The following is a 21123-nucleotide window of genomic DNA, read 5'->3' as shown; positions in this document are numbered from 1 at the left end:
TCTGTTTATTTAACATATTTACATAGGTCCCATCACTGCCTCAAAGTTGTTAATGTATTTTGTCTCACAACACTCCTGTCAGATATGGAAGTACTATAGTCCCATTTGACAGATGGGGAACTGAGGCACAGTGGTGCTAAGTGACTTGCCCAAATTTACTTGTGGAGCAAGGAACTGAGCTTAGGTCTTCCAAGTTGTAGGCTAGTGCACTAACCTCTGAACCATCCTTCCTCTCTCCCATCAGCCTTTCCTCTCCCTCCTTCATCTTACCTCTTCCTCACATGATTCAAATTTCAACGATCAAGAATTTATTTTATAATTCATTTAACATACAACTTTTAAAAAAAAGTATCCTTTCATCTGCTCATCAATGTATTGTATTTATTGAAAAGAGGGAGTAAAACAGTTCCCAAATGCTGCTTGCTTTTGGCATTGGCCACCCAGATATTATGGTAGAGGCCCTTTAATGATTATTATTATTTATTAGACTAGATTATGCTTGGCCCTTATGTGGGTTTAAGGTGGGGAAATAAGATGTCTTCCCCACTATCATTCCAAGTTCTGTGTAAGGCCCAAGGACATTTGCATTCCCTATGTTCTAAGGGGATTGTTCTCTTGTCCCCTTATACTTCCCTGAAACTGAGCAGTGCTTCAAGGGAACTGGAAAGCATCAGAACTGGAGTCCTATCCCTCCTACGCACTCACCAACAGGGCCGGCTCTAGGCATGAGTGCTCCAAGCATGTGCTTGGGGCAGCACTTTCCAAAGGGTGGCACTCCAGTTCCTTGGGGCGCAAAAAGCTGGGAGCCGGCCCTGAGCGGAGGTGAGCTGCGGCGGTGGGGGGCGTGGGGAGGGCCGCAGGAAGTAACCCTTGGGTTGGCAGAGGATCCATACACTGGGAAACTCAAAAGCAGGAATAACCGGTGTGTGTATTTGTTTGTTTCACTCTTTGTGAGCATTGCAGAAGAAGTGAGTCTTTAGGAGGAACATGAATAAGGGAGGGTAGTGTCATAGCAAACTGGTTTGTATGGAAGAGGGGTTGCATGTGAAGGGTTGGGGAGGACAATTGCACAGAGATAAGAGTGGGAGAAAGAAATAATAGGTCATCAAAGTTGGCATCATTGGCAGAGCAGAGAAGACTGTAGGATGCAAATGAGGGAGGAAGGATGGAACAATACGTGAAATCAGAGGTGTAGAACAGGGAGTCATGTTGTGTCTTGAGGGAAGGTCTGCATTTTAAATGTGATATTGTGGCCAAGAGGGAGCTAAAGGAGAGCTCCAAGAGAGGGTGGCATGGTTTGATGGACAGGCAAGGAAAATAATTTTAGTGGCTGCATTTTGGATAGACGGAGAGGGTGGGCAACCTGCAGCCCGTCAGGTTAATCCGCTGTCAGGCCACCAGACGGTATGTTTACATTTGCACGGCCACCTGCAGCTCCCAGTGCCTGCGGTTCACTGTTCTCGGCCAATAGGAGCTGTGGGAAGCGGTGGCCAGCATGTTTCTGTGGCCCACGCCGTTTCCCCGCAGCTCCCATTGGCTGGGAATGGCAAATCGCGGCCACTGGAAGCTGTGGGTGGCCGTGCAAATGTAAACAAACTGTCTGGCGGCCCGCCAGCAGATTACGCTGATGGGCCATGTGCAGCCCGCGGGCTGCAGGTTACCCACCACTGATCTAGATATTGTGGGTAGGCTGTGGCAGCCAAAATGAGGGACATATATAAAAAGTTTTAATACAACCATAAAAATATTTTTGTATGAGTGATAGCTATATGCTACTATCTGTCTCTTTAGTCTGCTTTTGTTTCCATGGGTGTATATGAACGGGTGATTCCATTGTAGTCAATGCAGTTACACCAATGTAACATATGTGAAGAATCATCACTATGGATTATAATTTTGTCTTAAATTTCTGAGCCTATTGATATAATTTCTTGGGGTAAGACTGCAGCTGGCCCTGAAAAGGCATGAGGAAGGAGGGAGCTGGAGAGAAAAGATGCTCTCAGCCACAGCCTTCAAGCCCTTTTTGATGTGGCTAATTTCACAGGCAGCGGGAGCAGTGTACAGACTGAAACTGCGCCTGACCCCTAGACAGGTGAGGTCCAAAGAAGGTGAAGCCTCCTTATAGCCTAGTCCTCCCTTGTATGCCTGCAGAGGGGACAGAAAAATCTGGCCCGAAATTCTTATTGAAACATCCTCTGAGTCATTCCAGAAATTGGCTTAGGGCGGGGAGAGTGGGAGAATTACTTGAAATTACTTGAAAACTCCAGGATGGGAACTGGCTACTGACTAGAATAAACACTGAGAAAGAAAGACACACCGCTGGACTGAGCTATGCAGTTCAGATGCAACCAGTTCATATACAGTCACCGAAAACCAAAACAAGTGCAGTTTTGGGCTGTCGCAAATCAAAAGGTGTTTGAAAAATTTTGGGCAAAAATCAAAACTGAAATTTCTCAATTTTTTTTTCAGCCACAGCAAACCAAAAACAATTTGGGTTGGTGGCTTCCATTTTCTTAACAACAAATTTAAAACATCTGAAGAAAAATGTAGACAATAACTGTTCATTTTCATCAAAAATTTCTGGGGGAACAAATCATATTGACCAGCTCTAAAAAAAAAAAAAAAAAAAAAAAAAAAAAAGGTATTTTCAATATACATTTCTTATTCCTGGTCAGTACGTTCAATGCTACAAGCCTTGTATGTATTTTTCTATAAAATCAAGGTGACTTTTGATGTCAGACCTACCCCATTTCTACAATATACCCAAACTATCTTTTACGTAAGTTAAACCAGACATACTGTTCTGCCTTGTAACAACGAACAGGGATGTAATATTGTATGGTTAAGAAAGCTGCTGTCATTTATTTCTTTTTCATTTGTTTCCTGCAGTTTCACAGCTCATTTCTAACATGTGTCTACAAGAGCCTAGAAAACTTCTGTTTAAAACATGTTAAAACCCCCACAGGGATACATTTGAAAAGAAATATTTCTAGCTTATATTTGGCTCTAGCATCCTATCTCCATAGATAAACAGGGCAGAACAAGGTTAACAACAATAATACATTATAAATAAAAAGCTTGAATCTGACATTTAGACTAATGTGACAATTTGTGGATAGTGGCATCATTCCATTGGACCTGGGATGACCAAAAAGAGGATAAAATGCTACCTGTTCTAAGCTGAAAATGTCCTCAGTAGGAAGTAAAATCTAAAGAGGAGACTCGAGCCACAAGTCAGAATGAAGCTAGCATCAGAAGTTACAACACAATCTTTGCATCACGTCAGTCTCTGTCCTGACAGTCTCTTGTCATTCATGTCAGTAAATGGTATTTCATATTAAATTGGGGCACTAGGATTTTAAATACAAAGTTGCTTCATTTAGAGAGCAAGGAATGGAGAGGGAACATTTTCCAACTTTGCTGGGTTATCAATGGGGCTAAACCATCTCTTGCAGTTTGCTCAGAATGCAGCTGCATGCTTGTTCATGGGTTTGAGCTATGGTGATCAAATTCAGCACGCTTTGCACACTTCACGTTAGCTGCCCATTAAGTGTCTGATTCAGTTTAGATTCACTTTAATGGTTTACAAAGCTCTGAATGTGACTGGCCCTGGGTATATCTGAGACTTCGTTCTTGAGCTCCATCTTTTTGCACTCACATATCATCCAGGGTGTAGGGGTTCCTTCCACAATCACAAGTCAGCAGGCGAGCAAGCTGTCTCTGTGGCTCCTTGAAAGTGTAGAACTTGCTCCCTCCTGAAATGTGGTTTATTTAATCTCTTCACAGTTTTAAAAAAGTGCCTGAAAACAAACATACCCTCCACACCGATGTTTTTTAAATTGCTGCCACTTCTGCTGTTTTGTTTTTGTTGACCTACTTGTTGGTAATTTTGTTGAAGTGGGGGTATTCTTTTTATTTAATGAGAAATTGTTTTATGATTGCTGTTCAACACCCCAAGCACTTGGGGGAGGGGAGTTTTATCAGTAAAAGTTATCCATATTAACTTCTAGAATGTGTCAGAAGAGATGTTGCAAAATTCAGAGGCACAGATTCTAACACCCTTAGTAACGTTGAGTGGTACCTTATTCCACAAACAGCTTCACCAAATTCAGTGGCACTGCTTGTTGAGTAAGGCACTATTCAGCATGAGAAAAATATACGATGGTATACTATTATATGAAGGTTTTATTTGAATACATATGGAAGACACTGAAGCACAGGCTTAACTATCATTTACTTCAAAGGGGCTTAAAATCATGTTTTAGGTTAAACATGCTTTGCTGAATCAGGGCTTAGGAACTTGTGCTACCACTTTAGGGCCAGATCATGGCACTCTTACTCACACTGAATGGTGCATTACTTGTATACAGCACCACTGAAATAAACTGTATACTCATTCCATTCTGAGTTACAGCAATAAAAAAAATCACTCTGGTATAATGAATCATAAAAACGACTCCTGGAATAGCTGCATCCCAAGTGTGATTCAGCACTTGGCTTTGGGAATGATTTTCTTTTGGGTGAAATTGGAATTCTCAGTTCTATAAGAGACAACAGTGAATTCTGTAGGCATAGATCATGCTGGGCATGAGTAAATTTTCATGTATCTTGATCTGAGCGCAAGGTTGAATGTTAAACAAGGGTATGGCAGGCATGTGTTGGAGATGGAGTGTTTGGGCTATTTGAGAACACCCTGAACTGCTAAACTTGAAATGTAGGTAAGGTGACACCATAAGTGATTGGTCCTTACATGATCTCCAAAGTGATTGAACCTTACAAGATCTGTAAAGTATTTAGTCCTTACATGATCAGTACAATGTCCAAACATCCATTTTCATCCTTTTTGTCCTTTTCACAGTAGTTGACATGATCAACCATGAGATACTGCTCTCCTTTCTGAGAAAAGTTTCAATGGACCAGGGGAACAAACTAAAATGGTTTAAGTCCTTTGTAGAGGAATGCAGCCAAAGAATATTGAAGGGAAAGTAGCAGTGTTCCTGGATTCCTCATTGATGCAATGGAATTGCAAGGATAAAATCCATTAATTGATTGTGGGGCTCTCAGATACTATGATAATGAGTCCTTAAGTTTTCATTGAGCAGCACCTCTAAATAATACTATTATCTCCAATTGTTTAAAGGATTGCATCCTATACTCCCAGAGGATAAACTTGCCTTGGCTTTACATGCCTTTGTCACCTCCTGTCAGGTCTACAGCAATGTCATAGCTAAGCATGAAGCCACCAGCCCTTTGGAAACAGACTGCAGCACATCTACTCAGAAACATGGGCTATTGCAAGCATATCAGACCTGTATCCCTTGCTCTACCATAGAATATCAAGTTCAAGGCCTTAGTTATTATCTTCAAGGCCCACAATGGCCCAGGGCCAGATCGCCTAAAGCTCTAAAATAAGGATCATGCTTGAGAATGCCAATTTTTAGGCACAATGGAACTTTATACAGCAAGGATAAAACTCATCTGTGCAGGAGATAGAGCTTTCTTAGAGGTCAGTCTGAGACTATGGAACAAATTCCCTCCGGAACTAAGGACTCATGCTCCACTGCAAGCACAAGGCATGCTTCTTCAACCTGCCTTCTAATATAAAGACATAGCAGTGTGTACATATTTATATAAAAACAAAAACCCTCCCATAACAAAACACTCTATGGTACACACAAAGGGAATCATGTGTGATGAATGTTAGTCGTATTGCTTACTGGAATGAAGCCCAATTTTGAAATCTCACAGTCCTTCATGAAATAGAACTTCCATCTTCCGCACAGCTGTAGTATTCACATCTATAAATAACAGTTAGCCACTCAATGTCTGTATGCAGTGAAAAATTTCAATGGGGCTAAGAGGATATTTCCATAAAGAAAGTAAACTAAGCTGCTATGGAAGCCTGTTTGTTTCCTGCTGTAGTTTGTAGCTGTTTCCTTTAATAAAACACCTTCAGTTTAAGACAGACTGTGATTTCAGATAATCATGACACAAATCAAAAATCTAAAAGCTAACTGATTTTTCTGTATATTAAATAAGTGAACTTTAGGTACGTTTCAAGTTATGGGAAGAAACTGACTCTTATTTTTATCTAAACCACTTCACATACACTAAATCAGAGTACGAATATCAGTTGACTGGGTCACAAGTCAGAAATGGGGATTAGTTGGAGCCCTATGTGGGTGGGGTAGATTGGATTAATATTTTGGATGCTAATCTGAAACAAATTTAAACCCGGTTGTAGTTCTGCTGTTTGTGTACATATTTGTGATTTCTGAGTCAGTTTAATTCAGCTTTTACTTCAAAATGACAACAAAGCAGGCTAATCTCTAATTATTATCCTTCAATATTATGTCTGAAAAAAACCTGTATTTTAATTTGCTGTATTTTAATTAGAGGGTACTGACATTCTCTAATATTTAAGAAGGAGAGAAAGAAATAGTAGTTTACTTTAGATTAGCCTCTGCTTCTCTTACTAATGGTGAACTGTACCTTACTTTTCTAGTCCCATTGATTGCAGTGGAACTACTCATAGAAGGCTAGATTGTCCAGGGTATGGACTAGAGAATAGAGCTGAGCTGTAACTGGATTTTCCATGTTGCAGGAAAACCCACTATTTTGTTTTTTTTTTCCTGTTCCAAGATCGAATGAGAACAAAAAATTCCAAACTTCCTGTGAACTCAAAGGTTGATCAAAGAGCCATTCTTAAAATTCTGACCAACTTTACCAAAGAATTAATTGTGACTCAGACAGCTCTACCCTTTTTCTGGGATACAAGTACATTACCCCACCTTCTTTTATGGAACAGCTTACTCCCCATCTTCACCTGGCCAGTTATTCTGACTGATGAGTAGAAGAGTGGAGCCAGAGGTCCTTCCACTTCCTGCTCCTCTGTGTCCCCTCATAGCGGGGAATATTGAGTGTTTAGCCCCTTCTTCTCTTTAGGGCTAGGGTCACAGTCTGAGCAGGACCAAGCAGGGCTGCTATGGAGGCCGTGCTCCCACAAACAGCTGAGTATGGGATGTGAAATTCTAGCTCAGAATAAGGTACTACTCAGATTTAAGGGTGTCAGATTTTATGAGACACTGACTTTCCTCAAAAAGTAGTTCAAGTATACAATTAAAAAGGACTGCTAAATATAGTAATGTGTCAATAAATACCTGCAGATCAGAGCATAACAAAACCTGTGTCTGGTGGTAGGGCTATCAAGAGAAAAAAGAGTAAAATTGATACCATTTACAGCTACTGTATCTTAATTAGAATGGTAAACTCTCAAAGCAAACATGATAGGACACGCAAATGAAATTATATCAGGGTGGGATGTGTACATTTAAAAGAGAGCAGTTCTTTTCAGGCATGATGCCAGCTATTCATTCCTAAATAAGTGTCTGATCTCAATTGACTGGAGAAAGTCACAAACACTAGTTTTCAAAGCTTTCGCCAAGAAGCAAATGAAGACATTGCCTCCAGCTACTTCACTGAGATTACTTTAGTAGATACTGAAGTATGTTTAATTAGAATTAAAAAAAACAACAACAACAAGGAAGGCAAAGTAGTTCAGCAAGAGAGAGGAGGAGAGATGTGGGGATGTAGGGTCTGCTTCCGTTGAAGTATATGGTGTGATGATGTGTGTCCCGTTTCTTTCCATGTGTAGCAGGAACCAGAGGTGTGGGGAGGGGTCTAGAAATGGTCTTAAGCAAAAGATCCACAATGAAGCAGAGAGAGAGAAAGAGAAAGTAACTTTATGAATAATACGGTTTTTTCTATCTTAATAAAGTCTCCTGTTCAGTGGTAAAAGAGAGACTATTTCTGTGATTCGTTGCCACTGTTGCATGCCAAAACTCTGTCATTTCCTTACTTGGAACTGGATTGAGATCACAGTGTTGGCATGACTTAATAAAAGAAATTGCAGTAGGATTTTTTTGTTTTTTTTTTGTTTTTTTTTTTAAGATTTGAAATGGAGATAAGCCTCAGCCACAATGTTTGGATGCAGATCCAGATTTGGATCGAGACTTTCCCAAAGTTCAGGTTGATGCAGATCCAGGCTTTGGTTTGGCCCCTAATAGAGTCATAGGTGCAAAGTTTAGATGAATCTCTAGACCTGGATCTGAATTTTCCCAAAGTTTGGGTGTGTTTGGATCTAGGTGTTGCCGGCCCAGAGGACCCCGAGGGGGCAACAGGGTTCGTTACCCGGTGTGCGTCGCACCAATAGACACACCAGGGTGGAGAAGCAAACCAAATTTATTCGAGAGCTCTGAATAGGCACTAGGAGACCAGCATGTCTCAAATCAAGCGCAGCAAATACAAGCAAGTCTCCCATTTTATATTCCAAGCTGTTTGTATACAAGCCTTTGTTCTCTTCCACCCTTACCCCTCCCTGCCCAACAGCGGTTACAGCAGGCATTACATTGTGGCGTGTGAGAAAAGCTCTCGTCCGCATGCTTATCTTCGACCTTGCAAACTCTACTTAGTAGGCCTTTCCCTCCTCCTTTTCCCCTCGTTATCACTAAAAGTTCTGCTAGTGTGAGCGAAACTGCAGCTGTCTGCTAAAAAGCTGACCATTACATATTCTGCTTTTAGGCTGTCAGCATGTAGGTAGGTTAAAGTTCACAAGATGGAGTTACTGTGGCTCACTTAGACCCAGAGCAGGGAGGTTTCATTGGCACTTATGGCCTTCCACCCTCCCCCCCCCCCCCCCCGAGTTACCTGGTAGCTATGCCTAGTGACATCAACATAGGCTTTGAGCTTTGTCTAATTCTGTAATTTCAACTAATAAATAAATATTTCCATAAGTGAGCATTTGGAGGAAAGGGGGAGATTAATTATAATTCCTTTAATGACAATTATCAAATTTCAATATTTGTGAAAAAATATTATACATACTTTAGTGTAAATATATGCTGTATATTTGGTTGTCGTGGTAATAGAACCTTGTTGTTGCTATGGCAACTGAGTTAGATTATTAGGGGTTAGCCCAGCCAGTTTTGGCTGGTTTGGTTAGTTCAGTGTGTGGCAATAAATGGCTGCTTTCAAGATTTACAGCTCTCTGTTTCTCAAATGATTTCTTCCTAAAACTGCTACCCCCAAGGATACAACAAAGTGGCGACAAGGATGGAATTCCTGTGCTCCCCCAGCAACAGAAGGAAGTAGAAGTCAAGGTACAAAACAAAACAAAACCTTTTAGCTGTTGGAAGGGGGTGAGAACTGGCTTGTTTTCACTGACTATGCAATCTGGAACTAAAACTATGGCTACACTTACGGGGCTGCTGGAACCTTTTGAGGAGACTACAGTGCAATGGCACATATATACTGAGCGTTTTGAGCTTTTTGTTATTGCAAACGACATTACAGAAGAGAAGAAGGTGCCAGTATTCTTAAGTGTTGTAGGGGCTAAGACCTACTCCCTGCTACGCAGCTTACCACACCCTGTTAAGCCAGAGACCATATCTTACAGTGACATTGTGGAAATCCTGGGATCCCATTTTTCTCCAAAACCATTGGTAATTGCTGAAAGATATAGGTTCCACAAAAGAGACCAAAAAGAAGATGAAACAGTTGTACAATTTGTACCAACTTTGAAAAAACTTGTGGAACACCATGAATTTAAGGAGATATTAAATGCCCTACATGACAGGTTAGAGTGTGGCCTGCACAGTGAAGCTATATGGAAGCACCTATTGTCAGAGGCTCAGCTTACCTTACAGAAGGCTGTTGATATTGCAGTCTCCATGGAACTGGCTACAAAGGAGGCGCAATACATCGGTGCATCCTGTAGGGTGCATAAGGTGTCACAAGAACCTACCCACAAAACTGTGCGGAGTCAGGAGTGTTACCACTGTGGTAAACCAGCTCACCATGCATCAGAATGATGGTGTAGGGACCTGGTGTGTCAACACTGTGGCAAAAAGGGACACATGGAGTGTGCCTGCAAACAAAAGAAAAAGAGGCCTGTGGTCTGGCCGACAAAAAAGGGAAACCTGCATACCCTAGAGAAGACTTATGATGACACCTCCTCACAAGAGGAAGTGCCACTCCACGCTTTGTCTTTGGCAGTGGGCTCACATGAATACTGGGTAACCCTGTTGTTGGACAGCAAACCTTTTCACATGGAACTGGATACCAGTGCAGCTGTCTCGCTGGTCTCTGAGACTGGGTATAAAGAAAAGCTACAGCATCTTCCACTTAAGGCAACAAAAACTGTTCTGAAGGCATATATGGGAGAAGCTATGCCCATGTTGGGCACTACTGATGTTAAGCTGGAGCTCAATGGACAGGCTGCTAAATTGCCACTGTTTGTGGTGAGAGGTAATTACCCAGCCTTAATGAGTAGGTCTTGGCTTAGGAAGATTCAGTTGAACTGGGCAGAAGTGTACGGAATAATGAAAGAAGACACCAGTCTGACCGCTATACTAAGGAAACATGCTGCTGTTTTTGGACAGGATCTGGGAAGTATGAAGGGAATCACTGTGACATTGAACATTAAACCTGATAGTCAACCAAAATATCTGAAAGCCAGAACTGTGCCATATCCCATCAGGCCACAGGGCTGTGTCTGTGGACGGTCAACGTAAACAAAATGTCTCACAGCCCGACAGTGAGAGAGGCCACGTGCCAAAGGTTGCTGACCCCTGATCCATCCCTTTCTTAATGATTCCTAACTTCTGTTAGCTTTTTTGACTGCTGCTACACATTGAGCGGATGTTTTCAGAGAACTATCCACAATGACTCCAAGATCTCTTTCTTGAGTGGTAACAGCTAATTTAGACCCCATCATTTTATATGTATAGTTGGGATTATGTTTCCCAATTTGTATTACTTTGCATTGATCAACATTCATACTGCAGAGATCAACATTTGGCAGAAGTGCTTTCCACTTACATTCTGCTCAATATTTCATGTATCTTTCTGTAAAGTCCATTAGGCTAAAGGAACAAATTCTTCAATAGGAAGAAGAATCTGCTCGCCCTGCTGGAGACTAAACCCTCAGAAGTGAAAATACATACACGAAAATACATCAAGAACTTGGGAGAATGGGATCCCCTCTGGGAAGGCAAAGGTAGCTTTGGACCATCTTTATACCCTGCTGATTCTGGGTTGCTCCAGCAGCAGGGGAAGGGGCTCTGGGAGGCAGCACTGCCCAGAAAACTCATAATGCTTCATGCTAGAAGCACTGTACCAGGGCTTGCAAAGTGAACTGCTCAGGGCAGTCTGTCTTTTACCATTCCTTTAATAGGGGAATTCCTCCCAGCTCTTCTCTGGAGCTTTTATGGCACATTTGCTGCCACAGTGGCACACTAGGGGGTAAAAAACTCACCCCTTCAGTTAGGGTAATCCCATTAGGACTCTGGTCTGATCTGTAGGCATGTGTCTTGTATCAAGGAGAGTTATGGCGGAGAAAAGAAGAGAAGAATGTAAAAGAAAGGCGACCCAGATTTACCTTCATTGAGTGAGTCAGCAACCCTTTTTCTTCTAAGCACATGTATTTTCTTTCACTTTTTCCCACTGCTGCTCTCAGTGGTCTGTTATGCAGGCTCAGCGTGAGAGAGGCCAAGACCAGACCAATCTGACTACAGTCAATGGCTTATCCCAACCTGTGTCCTGCACTGGCATTACAACCTGAGAGAGACTAATCACTGAGTCACATCCTCAGCCTCAAGCTTTTCTCTAGGTAATCCGTGACAAACTTGCAGAAAGCTTGAAATTCACATTGCTCAAGACTAAGGCTATGTTTTAGTCATGGGTATTTTTAGTAAAAATCATGGATCGGTCATGGGCAGTAAAGAAAAATTAACGGCCCATGACCTGTACTATATACCCCTAACTAAAACCTGGGCTGGGGGTGCTCTGGGGGCATCGGGGGGCACCGCAGCCAAGGACCTCCACCTGTGCTGCGGGAGGCAAACCATGCAGCAGTGCGTGGCCTGGGACCCCTGCTGGTGCTGTGGTGGGGAGGGTTGGCAATGCTGGCAGCCTCCCTCCTGAGCTCTGCGCAGCTCCCCGGAAGTGGCCGGCATGTTCTTGCAGCTCCTAAGGGGAGGGAAGGCCAGAGGGGCTCCACACGCTGCCCCCGCCACGAGCTCCTGCTCTGCAGCTCCCATTGGCCAGGAACTGCAGCCAATGTGAGCTGCAGGGGTGGTGACTCAAGACAGGGCAGCATGCAGAGCCCCTTGACCCCTCTGCCTGGGAGCTACAGGGACATACTGGATGCTTCTGGGGAGCCCTCCACCCCACACAGGTAAGCACTGCCCCACACCCCAACCCTAGCCCTGAGCCCCCTCCCATACCCAAACTGTCCCAGCAGCGGCTGGCGCGACTGGCCCAGGGGCTGCCTGATCTGCTCGGGGAGCCCCAGAACCAGCTGCACCGGCTGCTGCAGCAGTTATGGAAAGTCACGGAATCCATGACTTCCGTGACCTCCATGACAGACATGGACCCTTACTCAAGAATTAAGGGTTCTCACAGCAAAACACCAATTTAACTCTTTTCATGAAGTCTGTGACAAGCATGAAAACAATCCAGCATTGCCCATGCAAATCTCTAACTTGAAGGAGGATAAGTAATATACTTCTATTGACTGCTTCTTGCAACACTCTAGATTTATTTTGGTAGAGAAACATTGATAACTTTCAAAGCTGCTGATGATTTACACAAAACAGAAAATTTCAGATATCCTAGAGGATGAGTTTGGTATATGCTATAACAATCTACTAACCAATATATATGTATATCAATTTATGCTGCTAAACAGCAAAACAGTTTCTGGTTAAATTCTGTGGAGCTCACTCAAGTAAAACTCACATATATTGTTATTGGGAATTTCATCTAAGGCAGGACTTCAGGTTTAGATTCTATGTATCTAAGTACAGGGGATGCATTACCATAGTATCTGACAGTTTTCAGAGTAACAGCCGTGTTAGTCTGTATCCGCAAAAAGAAGAACAGGAGTACTTGTGCCACAAGTACTCCTGTTCTTTTTTCATAGTATCTGAAAGTCTCCCAATGAATGGATTTTATATTTGCAACTCCTCTGTGAGATAGGGAAGTATAATCCCCATTATACAGATGGGGAAGTGATACACAGGCTAGATTAAGGCTATATCTGCGGTGCAGTTCCAATAGCCATGCCTGCACTAGATTTAATGTAGCTGGCATGGCTCAAAAATGACAGTGAAGACTCAGCAGCACATGCTGTACAATCCTACCCAGAGCCCTGGGTAAATACTTGTATTGCTAACCCACTTCAGGGTCTGTGCTGAAGCATCTTCTGGCTATTTTTAGAAATGTCAGCTATTATTAAAGCTAGCGTGCCTACCCGAGTTGCAATCACCCCTCGGATTGCAGTGCAGATATAACCTAAGGGTCTGTGACACAGGAAGTCTGGGGCTGAATTGGATGGTGTACGCAGGCTTCCTGAGTCCCACCCAGTCCAGTGTTCTGTCCACTAGACCATCCAATGTACAAATGTTCAGCAGTGGGGTCCAGCTGCAGTGTCTGAAAGTAGTATAATTGGGTAGGAGTGCTACTCCAATAGCCAGGTATTCTTTTTATAAGAAAATTTCAGACAGCTGGCATAGGGGTGACCTTGAATGTTCAGGGATTCAAAATACAGTTCTTTTCAAAGAAAATAAACACATTATCCAATTCTTTGCACATTTAGACATGCTGCTACTCGCTAGGAGCAGCGTTGGATCCCAGAGAAGCCACACATCAAATACACTCCCCACTAAGTCGTAAACTCCTGTGCTAGATCTGGGATATCCAAGAGCAGGAGCAGATGAGCTAAAAGAAAGAATAGTTCTTTTGGGAGCATTGTTTGCATTTGCTGAGCTCAGTTTTGGGCACAGTATTGTAGAGTTGTGGTGTAGTAAACCTTATCTGGACTCAAAAACATGTTCTGTGTGTTAACCCTCAGCATGTTCAAGATGCATATTCTCACCCTCAGTAAATGATTCTGAGATAATGAGGATGAATGTAATTGCTGCTCATGGGCACCCGGAAGGCCTTTCTGTCACCAACATCCCATTAATTTTCTCTCTCCTTCCCCTCTGGCAATGAGGTGTCTCTGCTGATCTGCTGAAGCTCAGGAGCTTGGTCAGAGTATTTGGAGGTTTTAGGAGATCTCAGTCTTTTGGAACTGCCTATAAAACCTCAGGACTTCTCGTGAGGGGGGACTCAGCCATCTGTGCCACAAGTGCCATGAAAGCAGGAGTCACAACCATGAAAGCAGCATCAAATTGATTAGAGAGAGAACAGAGAATTGCATTCTGCAAAGATAGGCTGCAAGAAGGAAGCTTATGAATCCTTGAAAAAGTCACAGCAAAGAAAAGACCTTTACCCATCTCTTCCCACCAGCAGCCACGGATCCCACCTCTCCCTGAGCATAGTGCCCCTAGAATCCTAGAAATTAGCTAGAGTCCAGGTAACCAACCACTTGTGAACTAAAAAATATTCCTAACGGTTAAATTATTGTTAAATATAAACACATGTGTGGTGTTAGAGGGCTGTCCCTTCACTTCCTCGCCTGGTTCTTGTCATGCGGACAGAAAGCAGAATACCAGAAGTCCAAAGTGCAGGCAATGCACTGTTTATCTGGGTTAGTTTCTAGCAAGCATATCCATAACTCTGACACCACAGAGACTTGTGTCCCACCCACACCCTTCCGTAGCAGGCATAATTATATCTGAAATGCACACCCTCGGTCCCACCCATTAAAATGTATGGTCATGTATTCTGTTTTGGGGAGTCATGAGTCTGGGGCATTTGTATCCCATGGGAGGGGTAAGAAGTGAGGTTGTGCTATGGTCAAGTACAGGCATTTCTTTGGCCTTTTACTGTTTTATACCTTCCCTCCTTGTCCCTCCTGACTGGTTGCTTGACCTTGCCTGGAGATAGGAATTGAGGCACTTTTCAAGTGTGCACTCATATATTATACTTCCACCATGCCCAATAGCACTTTAACTGTTCTAATCTGTTCCCATTATACTAGCAAATCCATCTGGCTAGACAGAATCAACATGACATATCAATGTCCTTTGTTAACACATATTAGTCCGAATATAAGTATATCAAGAATCAAATGGGCAAACAAGACCCATAATTCTATCTCAAGCAGGGCCGGCTGTAGGCATCAGCAAAGCAAGCAGGTGCTTGGGGTGGCACATTTGCAGGGGCGGCAGGGATCCAGCATGGGAGCTGAGAACCAACAGGGGGCCCTGGGAGCTGTAGTTCCTTGGTTAGCTCTCTGCCTATAGAGCCAGCCCTGGAGCAGGGAAAGAACTACATTTCCCAGCATTCCCTTGGCAGCTATCAACAGGAAAGGGAGGTGGAGGGAATGAGGTAGCTGGGACCTCATGCTGCAGCTTGCTGTGAATGGAGAGCTCACTGCTAGAACGGGGTGGCACTGGAAACGGTAGGGAGACCATATTTTAACATTCAAAAAAGAGGACACTCCATGGGTGGGTAGCCCCGCCCTGCCCCCATCCACTCCCTTGCCCCCTGACTTCCCCCACAGAACCCCCAACCCATCCACCACCTGTCCCTGACTGCCCTCTCCTGAAACCCCCCCACCCTAACTGCCCCCCTAGGACTCTACCCCCTACCTGTCCCCTGACTGCCCCAACCCCTATCCACATCCCTGCCCCCTGACAGACCACCGGGACGCCCACGCCTATCCAATTGCTCCCCGCCCCCTGATTGTCCCCCCGAACCTCCGCCACATCTAACCCCCCGCTCCCTGTCCCCTGACCTCTCTCCACACCCCGCCCCTTGACAGCCCCCCCAAACTCCTAACTCATCCAACCCCCCCTTCTCCCTGTCCCTTAACTGCCCCCTGGGATCCCATGCCCCTTCTCCAACCCCTCCCCCCCCAGCTCCCTTACCGTGCCGCTCAGACCAGTGTGCCTGGCTCTATGTGGAGCCAGACACGCTGCTTTGCTCCCCCGCGGAGCGTGCAGCCCCGTCCCTCCAGAGTGCTGCTGGCGCTGCGTTATGAGGCTGCAGGGGAGGAGAGGAGGGGAGCAGGGGAGGGGATCTTGCTGCTGGAAGCCCCGATGCGAGTGGCTCAATCTGGCCGGGCCGCCCTGTTAGCCGCGCCGCGCTCTGCATTGGGAGGGAAATCCTCTGGGATTTTTGAGAGTTTTACAAATTCCTCCCGGATGGCTATTTAAAACCTCAAAAGCCGGACATGTCCATGAAAATACGGACTTATGGCACCCTAGAATGGGGAACAAGTATGCACAAGGAGTAGAAGTCTGTGGCCCAGATATCCCCTTCAGAAGACATCCCCAGACTGAATTAGGGATACAGGTGTGACCTCACCTTGCAGTCCCCAAAGAAAGAATTGGGTGGACTAAATGGACAGTGCACCTCTCTATCTGAAGCCTAGCAAGGGAAGCACATGGATCCCACTAGAATTTAAAATGAAAAGTAAGGGAGGGGAGGCTGTACTAGAGGACCTGGGCAGCTTTAGATACAGTACCAGGCACGTAGGAGGATTTCCGTTTCTGAACCATGGAAGCAAAAATTGACTTTTTCTTTCCAGATTTAGCTAATATTCAGAAAGGAATCTAGCACCTGCCTTCTAGATTTGAACACCCTCAAAATTCGGGAATGCTCAAGCTCAATTTGGACAGCTGTTACTTCATTTCTCCCAAATCAAATATAGTGATCCACTGTAACTTGCTGTAGAAAAAGTAGGATAAAATTGAGCAAGAAATGCTTCCCAGTGGTTATTAGGACTGGAATTGCTATTTTCAACAGCCATTGCCTTTTTTTTTTTAAGTTTGATTTGTTTAAAAGGAAGACAATGATATTGCACAGGCAAATTCCCCATAGAAACAAAGAGTGGAACCAAAGAATAATAAAGGGACCTCAGCTTTTCCTCATTTATGTAGGACAGTCTTATAATATGCATCCAGATATCCTTCAATCACACAAGCTGAAAATTGTTCCACTTTATTGCAGTTCTGTAACCATATGGGAACCAATCCTGTCTGTGTTCTGTGCACATCCAAAATTCCTGCTGAATGACCTGGGAGCAAGTTACCAGTGACCCAGGGCTGGGGCGGCAGGAGGGTGCAGTTGGGGTGGGGGAGAGCTCAGAGCTGGGGCGCAGGAAGGTGTGGGGGGCAGCCAATTTTTTTTTGCTTGGGGCGGCAAAAAACCTAGAGCCGGCTCTGATCTCAAGTGAAAATACAGGCTTGCATCCAACATTATCACTAGCACTCCTAACATGCAGCACTCAGGGCAAGTGACTATTCCTTCAAAACAAGATGGTGGTCTGTGCATGTTTTCCAGACTGAATTTGATTTATGGCTGAAGTCTGAATAGATCCATGCTTTTCACAGCCTGATACAGGGGTCAAATTGCAAAACAAAAAGTTTTGGTACTCGTGCAAACTCCTCCTTGCAAAACATGTTCTGTCCACGAGCAAAGTCTTGCCCATTTCAGACCTGAAATCTGATGGGACTTGCACTAGATTTTGTAGATCTTTATATGACCACATTATAAAGATATGCAACATCTAGTATGTCAAAACACATTTCATTCTTTCATGCCCTGATCTTGTGACATCAGCTGATTGCCATCCTGCTTCCTTCTTGTATGTTGCTCAGTAAACAATGTTGACATGTGAATTATCATTGAGGTTCAGAATCAACACCCTGCTGAGATCCATAGGGACTGTTCATGCTTCCCTTAATTATATAGTCTGAGGCTATCTACAGCCGTAGGTGCTAATCATTTCATCATCTTACGCTCTGATTCACATTTAAAATATTATCTTTGAACAAAATGGTAATCTCTGGGGGGGGGAAAAGTACTGACTCACCAAGATGCTGCATGCTGAACCAGTTTGACAACTAGTATGATAGCATACTGACATAAAACCTTTCCATAGATCCCTAACTGTCACAGGGATGACAAAGAGCTTATGGACATGGAATTGTTTGTTAACAAACACATGCCACCTTGTCCCTTCCAAAGGGCTTGGAGGATGTTCTACAGAACTATTTTTATTACAGCTAATTTATTCTAATTTCTGTGGGCCTGGGATGGGGTGTACAAACCCCCCAACAACAAGGGGTTAAGAAGCTGCTATGGGCTCAGCCGGCTCAGTCACACCACACCTACAAGCCGTGCACAGGCTGGAGGAGGAGCATAAAAGGGGGAGCAGAATAGCCTACCAGTTGGCAGAGCAGAGAAGAGAACAGACCTTTAACCTGCAGTGCCTGAGGAAAGGGCTGAGGGAAGGCAGGATCTTTCCAGACAACCACTGCCTGATAGTACCTCCTGGATACACACTGAGGCCTGGTCTACACTAGGCGTTTATGTCGAAGTTAGCGCCGTTAAATCGAATTAACCCTGCACCCGTCCACACTGCGATGCTATTTAGTTCGACATAGAGGTCTCTTTAATTCGACTTCTGTACTCCTCCCCGACGAGGGGAGTAGCGCTAAATTCGACATGGCCATGTCGAATTAGGCTAGGTGTGGATGGAAATCGACGCTAATAGCTCCGGGAGCTATCCCACAGTGCACCACTCTGTTGACGCTCTGGACAGCAGTGCGAGCTCGGATGCTCTGACCAGCCACACAGGAAAAGCCCCGGGAAAATTTGAATTTGAATTCCTTTTCCTGTCTGGCCAGTTTGAATCTCATTTCCTGTCTGGACATCGTGGCGAGCACAGCAGCACTGGCAACGATGCAGAGCTCTCCAGCAGTGATGGCCGTGCAGTCTGGGAATAGAAAGAGAGCCCCAGCATGGACTGATCGTGAAGTCTTGGATCTCATCGCTGTGTGGGGCGATGAGTCCGTGCTTTCCGAGCTGCGATCCAAAAGAAGGAATGCAAAGATCTACGAGAAGATCTCTAAAGACATGGCAGAGAGAGGATACAGCCGGGATGCAACGCAGTGCCGCGTGAAAATCAAGGAGCTGAGACAAGGCTACCAGAAGACCAAAGAGGCAAACGGACGCTCCGGATCCCATCCCCAGACATCCCGTTTCTACGAGGCACTGCATTCCATCCTCGGTGCTGCCGCCACCACTACCCCACCAGTGACCGTGGACTCTGAGGATGGGATACTGTCCACGGCCGGTTCCTCGGACATGTTAGGGGACGGGGAAGATGAGGAAGGAGATGAGGAGGGCGAGGCAGTCGGCAGCTCTCACAACGCTGATTTCCCCGACAGCCAGGATCTCTTCATCACCCTTACAGAGATCCCCTACGAAGCGTCCCCAGCCGTTACCCCGGACACAGAATCTGGTGAAGGATCAGCCAGTAAGTGTTGTAAACATCTAAACATTTATTTTTAACAAAACAGGAATATTAACAATTAAAAGAATGGGTTGTTCATGATTAGTGTGCCCTAGGCGCTTAACGGTTTAGTAAGGGGCAGTGCAAGTTTTGAAAAGAAATCTAGCAATGTCCGGTTTTCAGTGATTGTCCTGCACAAGCCGCTCTACTGTTTATTCCCTGCTACTGCAGCTACAGTAAAATGCGGTCTATGTGTCCGGGGATAGAGCAGTAATCCTCCTGGGACATCTCGATGAAGCTCTCCTGGAGGTAACTTGAAAGCCGTTGCATGAGGTTCTTGGGGAGAGCGGCCTTATTGGGTCCTCCGAAGTACGACACGTTGCCGCGCCACGAGATTATCAAGTACTCGGGGATCATTGCTCTGCACAGCAGGGCGGCATACGGCCCTGGTCTTTGGAGGCTTTCCCGGAGCATTCTCTCTTTGTCGCTCTCGGAGATCCTCATCAGGGTGATGTCGGCCATGGTGACCTGCTTTTAATTAGGTAGGGGAATGTTAGTGTTGGGACTGCTTTCCCGTTCCTTTACAGAACTGTAACCGCTGGTTTGCAGCCACGCGGTGGAGGCGGGAGAGGGGCAGCCGAAAGGGATCGTTCCCGGGGACAGCCGCGAGGGGGTGGGACAGGGGCAGAGTTCCCGCTTGCCGGATTGCTGGCAGCAGGGACTGACATTGATTTAAATGTGAAATGAGGCCAGTGGTAATATAAAAGTTTTAAACTGCCACAAGTGTACGGCTTACCATGTCTGCCTGCAACAGAAATTCCGTTGTGCTGCCTCGCTTCTCAAATGTGCTGTTCAAGACCCCAGGCACTGAATGCGAAGGCCGAGAATTCGACCTTGTGCTGAGTGCGCATGTGAAAGGTGCTGTGCATGGTCTTGTTCACAGAGAAAGACTATGTTCTTTGTTCACAACTACATTTATCTTTCTGAGGAATTCACTCCCTTTTTCCCATTTCCACAGCCCCGTCTGCGACTGTCTCACAACCTAGCCTGGAATCACACTCCCAGAGGCTAGCGCGGATTAGGCGTAGGAAGAAGAGGACACGGGAGGACATGTTCTCTGAGCTTATGGCCTCTTCCCAAGCCCAGGCAGCACAGCAGACCCAGTGGCGGGAGAACTTGACCCGAATGCACCAAGCCAACATGGATCGGGAGGAGAGGTGGCGGCAGGAAGACCAGCAGGCGACTCAAACGCTGCTTGGACTACTGAGGGAGCAAACGGACACGCTCCGGCGCCTTGTGGATGTTCTGCAGGAACGGAGGCAGGAGGACAGAGCCCCGCTGCAGTCCATCTCTAACCGCCCTCCCCCGCCACCAAGTCCCATACCCACCTCACCCAAAGTGCAAAGAAGGAGAGGCGGCAGAGTCCCTGCTAAGTCTCACTCCACCCCTGCAGAGAGCTCTAGTAGCAGAAGGCTCTCATTTCCCAAAATTTGAAAAGTTCTTTCCTTCCCGCCTGACACAAGCCCCCGTCCAAGTTTCACCTCCCAATGCCATGTGTAGTTGATAATAAAAAATTCGTTTCTGTTAACTACTGTTTCAATCATGTTCTTTTGGAGGAGGAGGGGAAAGGGGGTTGGTAATTGGACAGGACAGTCTCCTTTGGCAGGGTACATAGTCGGGGGCAGGCACAGCAGCAGGGCACATACACAGTGCAGTGATGCAGTGACTAGTTGCCCCGGTTAGTCTGGGAGGTTGTTTTGATGTAATGTTGGGGGGGGGTGGGTTGCTCTGTGACTTTGTGGCGGGGGAGGGCAGTTACAGATCTTAAGCGCCGGTCCTTAGGCAGGATCACAGAGCCACACAGCATGGGA

General features: G+C 45.2%; 1 protein-coding gene across 1 annotated transcript; it reads left to right on the top strand.

The window, feature by feature from the left end:
* The first annotated feature begins 18297 nt into the window (after positions 1–18297).
* On the top strand, positions 18298–20840 carry LOC135981434 (uncharacterized). The gene is made up of 2 exons (XM_065583973.1): positions 18298–19276; positions 20271–20840. The coding sequence occupies exons 1-2, from the start codon at positions 18700–18702 to the stop codon at positions 20744–20746; spliced, it is 1053 nt and encodes a 350-aa protein (XP_065440045.1). The 5' UTR covers positions 18298–18699; the 3' UTR covers positions 20747–20840.
* The last annotated feature ends 283 nt before the right edge of the window (positions 20841–21123 follow it).

Source organism: Chrysemys picta, chromosome 2 (assembly GCF_011386835.1).
Source record: "Chrysemys picta bellii isolate R12L10 chromosome 2, ASM1138683v2, whole genome shotgun sequence".
Taxonomy (NCBI): Eukaryota; Metazoa; Chordata; order Testudines; family Emydidae; genus Chrysemys; species Chrysemys picta.
This window is presented reverse-complemented; position numbering and strand designations above follow the sequence as displayed.